We start from the raw sequence: 5,494 nt of genomic DNA on the forward strand, positions 1-5,494 counted from the left end.
GGAAAGACCTCTGAGATCATCAAGTCCAATTTAGGAACTAACACCACCATGTCAACTAGACCATGGCACTAAGTGCCACATCTGCTCTTTCCTTAAACACCTCCAGAGATGGTGACTCCACCACCTCCCTCAGCACTCCATTCCAGTGTCTAATCACGCTTTTGTAAAGAAATTCTTCTTAATATCCAACCTAAAGGTTAAATGTCCAACCTAAAGCCTAGGATGTCTACTAAGAGCAAATAGGCTTCAGAAAAAGGCAAGAGAAAGCCTGAAACCGTTTTTATTACTGTGTTCACCTGTTCTTTCTGGATTTTTCCAATCAGTGCTCTGAATTTAAGATTAAAATTCTCCTTTTACCTTATAATTGCATGCCTTTTCATAGCAGGCAGTAGTAGTAAGGTGTGGAGGCTTCTCCTTCAATGTTCCATTTCTTTTTTCCATGCAGAATTCTTCTACCTATTGGGAAGGCAAGGCTGATATGGAATCCCTTCAGCGGATCTACGGAATTTCATTCCCAGATGCAAAAATGCTGAAGGAATGGGAGAAATTCCAGGAGGAGGCTAAAAGTAGAGATCACAGAAAAATTGGGAGGGTAAGGCAGTTGTTCTAGTAATGCATTTCAAAAACACTGTGGGTATAACCCCGTAAGTAGAAGCATCTCTAAGGCAGTGTATTTTATTTTCAGTTGAGTTACAAAGTTAGGTACTTTTCTCTCAAGTGTCAAAATCCTAGAGCAAATAACTTCTCTTTGGACATTTCACTGTTTTAAACACAAGATCAGTCAGAACAGAACATGAGCACTTCATTCTACAAAACATGAATGCTCCAGTCTGTGGGTGATGCTCATTCCTATGCAGTTTACTGCAGCCTGTACATGCAGTTCTTTTCTTCTGTGTGATTTCAGAATACATACCTGTGTTTTTTGGTTGGCTTTTTTTTGGGTTTGTTTTTTTAGATAGCAACTCCTGCCAGATAACTGATGGTTCTGAACTCTGTTGCACTGTCTGCTGCTAGTACGTCATGAAAATATACGGAAGAATTCACTAAATGCAGACATTAAGCATGTCCACAGTTCGTCACAACATTAGCCAACTATAGTTCACACATTCAGTGCATGTGCAAATAATTAGTGAGCTGCAGAAGCTGAACTAAACATTTACTTATCAATGTACAAAGGAGGGGCACAGTTCAGAGTTAAAAGTTTTGGAGCACCAGTAATGAAACAGGAAACTGAACAATCTTCTTCCCTGGTAACTACTGATGGAGATGAAAATACTACTGAAAATGCATCTGATCTGGTGCATATTGTTGTTTTTTTTTAACTGATTAATGATGCCCATTCAGTAGTAATTAATTTGTGACTGTTATGTGAAAAATGTGGGGTGAAAATTCTAAATTTTTCAAATATAATTTTTCTGCAGGACCAAGAACTGTTTTTCTTTCATGAGCTCAGCCCTGGTAGCTGTTTCTTCTTGCCAAAAGGAGCTTACATTTATAACACATTAATTGAATTCATCCGGGTAAGTAACGTCTTTTGGAAATCTTGTAGCAGAATATGGATAATTAAAAAAAAATACACAACATCATGCTACGTAACAGTATTCACAGCCCTTCATTTCAGGTTATTTTAATCTCTGTGTTCTGTAGGGCACGGAACTAAAGAAACCTTGAATTGGTCTTGGTCAGAACCTCTGCAAAATTATGTTTTTATCAGTACTTTATACATGCAGTTAAAGCTGTCATAAAGATACTTTATAATATGGATTCTTGGTGGCACTCAGTAGCACAGCTAATCAGACAGTAGTGATGCATATTGAATTTAAGAAAGTTACTTAATTTAGCCTTGTAGACATACTTGTTTTGAAGTTACACACAGAAAAAAATCCTGATCTTCCTGTTGTGGTATTTGAACTCCGTAGTATTATTGCATATTTGGGCTGCAATGTACTAGCTATCAAGTGTTATTGGGTAATTAGAGACTGCTGCTTTGTTACCGGGGAGGAAATGTGTTCTTCTTGCTTAGTACAGAGAAATAGTTTGGGGGAAGGGTGGTGCTGGTGGGAGGGATGTGTGTCCCAGCATGTACAACTTGAATTTTTCTCTTCCCTTCTTAAATCGTGGACTTTTGTATGACAGCATTTGTATATTTTTATGGCTGCAGATTGAAGTCTGTATTTACTTTTGCTTTCTTTATTAGTTATTTTATGTACTGGGTCTGTTGTTCTAGAGTGAGTATCGAAAACGTGGATTCCAGGAGGTTGTCACTCCAAATGTTTTCAACAGCAAACTGTGGATGACTTCAGGGCACTGGCAGCATTACAGTGAAAACATGTTTTCCTTTGAAGTGGAGAAAGAAATCTTTGCTCTGAAGCCTATGAACTGTCCAGGACACTGGTAAATACATAGCAAATCCAGTTCCAAAGATGATGTTGACTGGAAAAATCCCACCCTCATTCATTTGCCTGCATAACTGTAAAGATGGCTATCTTCAGGTATCCATGTTGTCAGGAGTGATGTAATGATGAGTCTTGTTGTCTATATGGTCTCTTTACTCGAGGCACTGAGAAATGTCATTTTTTCCATCATTACAGTGTCTGTATTTTAGACCCGAAGTTTACGTTGGTAGTACAAGACCTAGATATCCAAAGTTGCAGCATAGTCAATTTTGTGGCTGTTTAGGCATTCAGCTTTTAATGCGCAGATTTAGGAGCTGTTTTATCTTCTCTGTGTGAGGTGGGGGAAGCCTACCAGCTGTAAAAGGTGGTCTGCATTTGTTTTCCTGACAAAACTGGATTTGACTGATGCTTCTATCCAGATTACACCATTGGCGTTATGGGCGTGTGCTTAGTCAGTGGCTGCTTCTCACTGGCTGTCCTTTGCAGAATTTTGATTCTGGTTGAGCTTCAAGTAATAAACTTTTCCTTCAGCCTTATGTTTGATCATCGTCCAAGATCATGGCGTGAGCTGCCATTACGGTTGGCTGATTTTGGTGTTCTGCATCGCAATGAATTGTCAGGAGCTCTTACAGGACTCACTCGAGTGCGTCGGTTCCAGCAGGATGATGCTCACATATTCTGTGCTATGGAGCAGGTATGGGCTGCTGTTCAATGAAATTGGGTATTAAAATCAGATTAATCGATTTTTTCCATATTTGAGACATTATTTCTATTGTCCTGAAGATTGAAGAGGAGATAAAGAGTTGTCTGCAGTTCTTGCGTACTGTGTATGATGTCTTTGGATTTTCCTTTAAACTGAATCTCTCCACTCGTCCTGAAAAGTACCTGGGAGATATTGAAGTGTGGAATCAAGCTGAAAAGGTAAACAGTAGTTTTATTAGCTATTCTATGAAAGCAAGATTGGAGCTGCAAGTTCTGTAAGAACATACTGCCTCCTGGGAGGTACAGTGACAGCTGGGCATGAGCAATATAACTTTAATAACTGCCTTCAGTTCAGTCTGGCTGCTTTAGCTTGCTCTCCTTATAGCAGCAATCTCCAAGTCAGAATCAAATTACCTCTATGTGTTTATATTTTCTGATAATTAAAAAAAAAGGGAGGAAGAGAAAAGTGAGGAAGAGAACCAATTCTGGCATCCCCTGTAATAATACTTAGAGCCATCTCCTGAAAGTAATTTGAAAGGGATGGAGTTAGCCTTTGCAGGTGCAGTGCTGGGGAGAAAATAGAGAGGAATAGACATTTGGTGTAGCAGGGTACATCTCCTTTCAATATTATTTACAAGCTTTGAATCCCGCATAAAAAGCTCCTGCATCTTAGCTAATGCTTGTTTGGCCTTTCCCAAAATGAATGCATTAATTTTCTTTTTTTTTAATCTGGACTAAACTGGTTTGGTTTTTTTAGCTGGGGTCTTCCAAAACTCTCTTTTCAGAAAATGAATCAGTTTCACCAGTAACCAAGAATTTGGTAGTCTCCTATCTGTGGTAGCAGGCTGACCTGGTGTGGTAATGTGGGAAAAAACACTGAGTGTATGTGTCCTTTATCTCCAGCAACTTGAAAACAGCCTCAATGCTTTTGGTGAGAAGTGGGAGCTAAACCCCGGTGATGGAGCTTTCTATGGGCCTAAGGTTAGTATGTTGCTAACCCATAGCTGGTTTCAGCTTTTGGTTCTGTTTGGATCAGGCAAAAGGCTAGGATGAGGAAGAAGGGATTTTTTTTTTTTTTTGATACTTACCTAATGCAATTTTAAGGTGCTGTCTGGATGAAATTTTCTGTTCTTTTCAGATACAGAAATTGACATAGTTGAGAGAGAAGTAATACTCTGGTCCTGGTTTTCACATAGTTTTAATGGCTTTAACATTAATTTCATTAATTAAACCCAGTTTACGTGAATGAACTATTTGCTGCTTAAACAGAGCTGACTGGTTTAGTGGAAGGCATGAACAAAAGGTGGCACTGTAGGATCTGTTTTAGCAGAGCAACTGCTGCATTAGAAATAATCCTTTCGGTGATAAGTGAAGTCATGAGAAAAATAGAAGTAACCTTACTGGTTCAACAATTTTTTATTTCTCTTGCTATAGTTTTGTACCTGCATTGAGTTACTGGCAGGTTTTGGTAGTTTAAAAAGCCCCTCACATTGGTTTTGTGAGTTTGTTGGGTTTTTTGAAAGCTGTCTCCTCTGTTTGGACTGATCAAGTAGGGCTTTTTAGAAATTTTCTGATAGCATAAGGACACAGAGCCTTTTATATCTTTCCTTAATACACCTACACTACAGTTATCCCTTTATGTTCTAATATTGTAAACTGGTTCTGATTTCTCTATTTGTATGCTAACTGAATTGGTTTCAGTTTTTGTGTTGTATATGAAATGTCCTATATCAGCTAATAATTCATAATATGAAATGCAAACAAGATTTTGTAATTTCCTCATTTGATTGAATGAAGGCAAATATACAAGAACCATTGTTAACATTAATTAACCTTACACTTGCTCCTCATGCAGTCTGGTTTTGAAACTGAAGTAGGTTGTAAATAATTTAGCTCTTTGACTAGCTGAACTAATATAAACTCTGACTTGTAAATGCAAAACTGAAAGACATGTAGGTCTTGAGTTCATAAAACACTGATTTGTTTGTTTAATACATGAATTGAAATAAGGCACACAGCCTTAACATACAGCCATACTGGTAAAATTATGAGTAAGTGAGCAGTGTGATAAGTAAATAAGGTCAGGACACTCTAAGTCTACTTTTTGCTACCAGTCTTCTCTGCCTAACTTGGATCATAAGGGTACTCAGGATTTCAGTGTTAGATGCAAAAGAAGGAATAGACCTGACTGTTTGTACTTGTGGGTCAGAACAAGTGTCATTGATACAATCCCTACTGGTGAGTGGACTATTTAACAGCAGCAGTCGCATCCTGTGTTCATTCCCTAAATTTGTAGCATAAGCTATGAAGTATTCAAATACTGCATAATAAAGGATTATAAGTTTGCCAGTTTGAGGTTGAGGAAATCTTACTTTTATAGAGACATGTTTAGTTCT

General features: G+C 38.1%; 1 protein-coding gene across 1 annotated transcript in view; it reads left to right on the forward strand.

The window, feature by feature from the left end:
- The window catches only part of TARS (threonyl-tRNA synthetase), a gene marked incomplete at its 5' end in the record, with an annotated part of 14,434 nt that overhangs the window by 5,096 nt on the left and 3,844 nt on the right, over window positions 1–5,494 (forward strand). Inside the window, 6 exons of the mRNA XM_009073063.1 lie at window positions 446–592; window positions 1,422–1,520; window positions 2,228–2,394; window positions 2,928–3,090; window positions 3,180–3,317; window positions 4,002–4,079. Of these exons, the coding sequence (XP_009071311.1) occupies window positions 446–592; window positions 1,422–1,520; window positions 2,228–2,394; window positions 2,928–3,090; window positions 3,180–3,317; window positions 4,002–4,079 (792 nt within the window). The remainder of the gene's footprint in view (window positions 1–445; window positions 593–1,421; window positions 1,521–2,227; window positions 2,395–2,927; window positions 3,091–3,179; window positions 3,318–4,001; window positions 4,080–5,494) is intronic.

This window comes from Acanthisitta chloris, unplaced genomic scaffold, assembly GCF_000695815.1.
Source record: "Acanthisitta chloris isolate BGI_N310 unplaced genomic scaffold, ASM69581v1 scaffold9324, whole genome shotgun sequence".
Lineage (NCBI taxonomy): Eukaryota > Metazoa > Chordata > Aves > Passeriformes > Acanthisittidae > Acanthisitta > Acanthisitta chloris.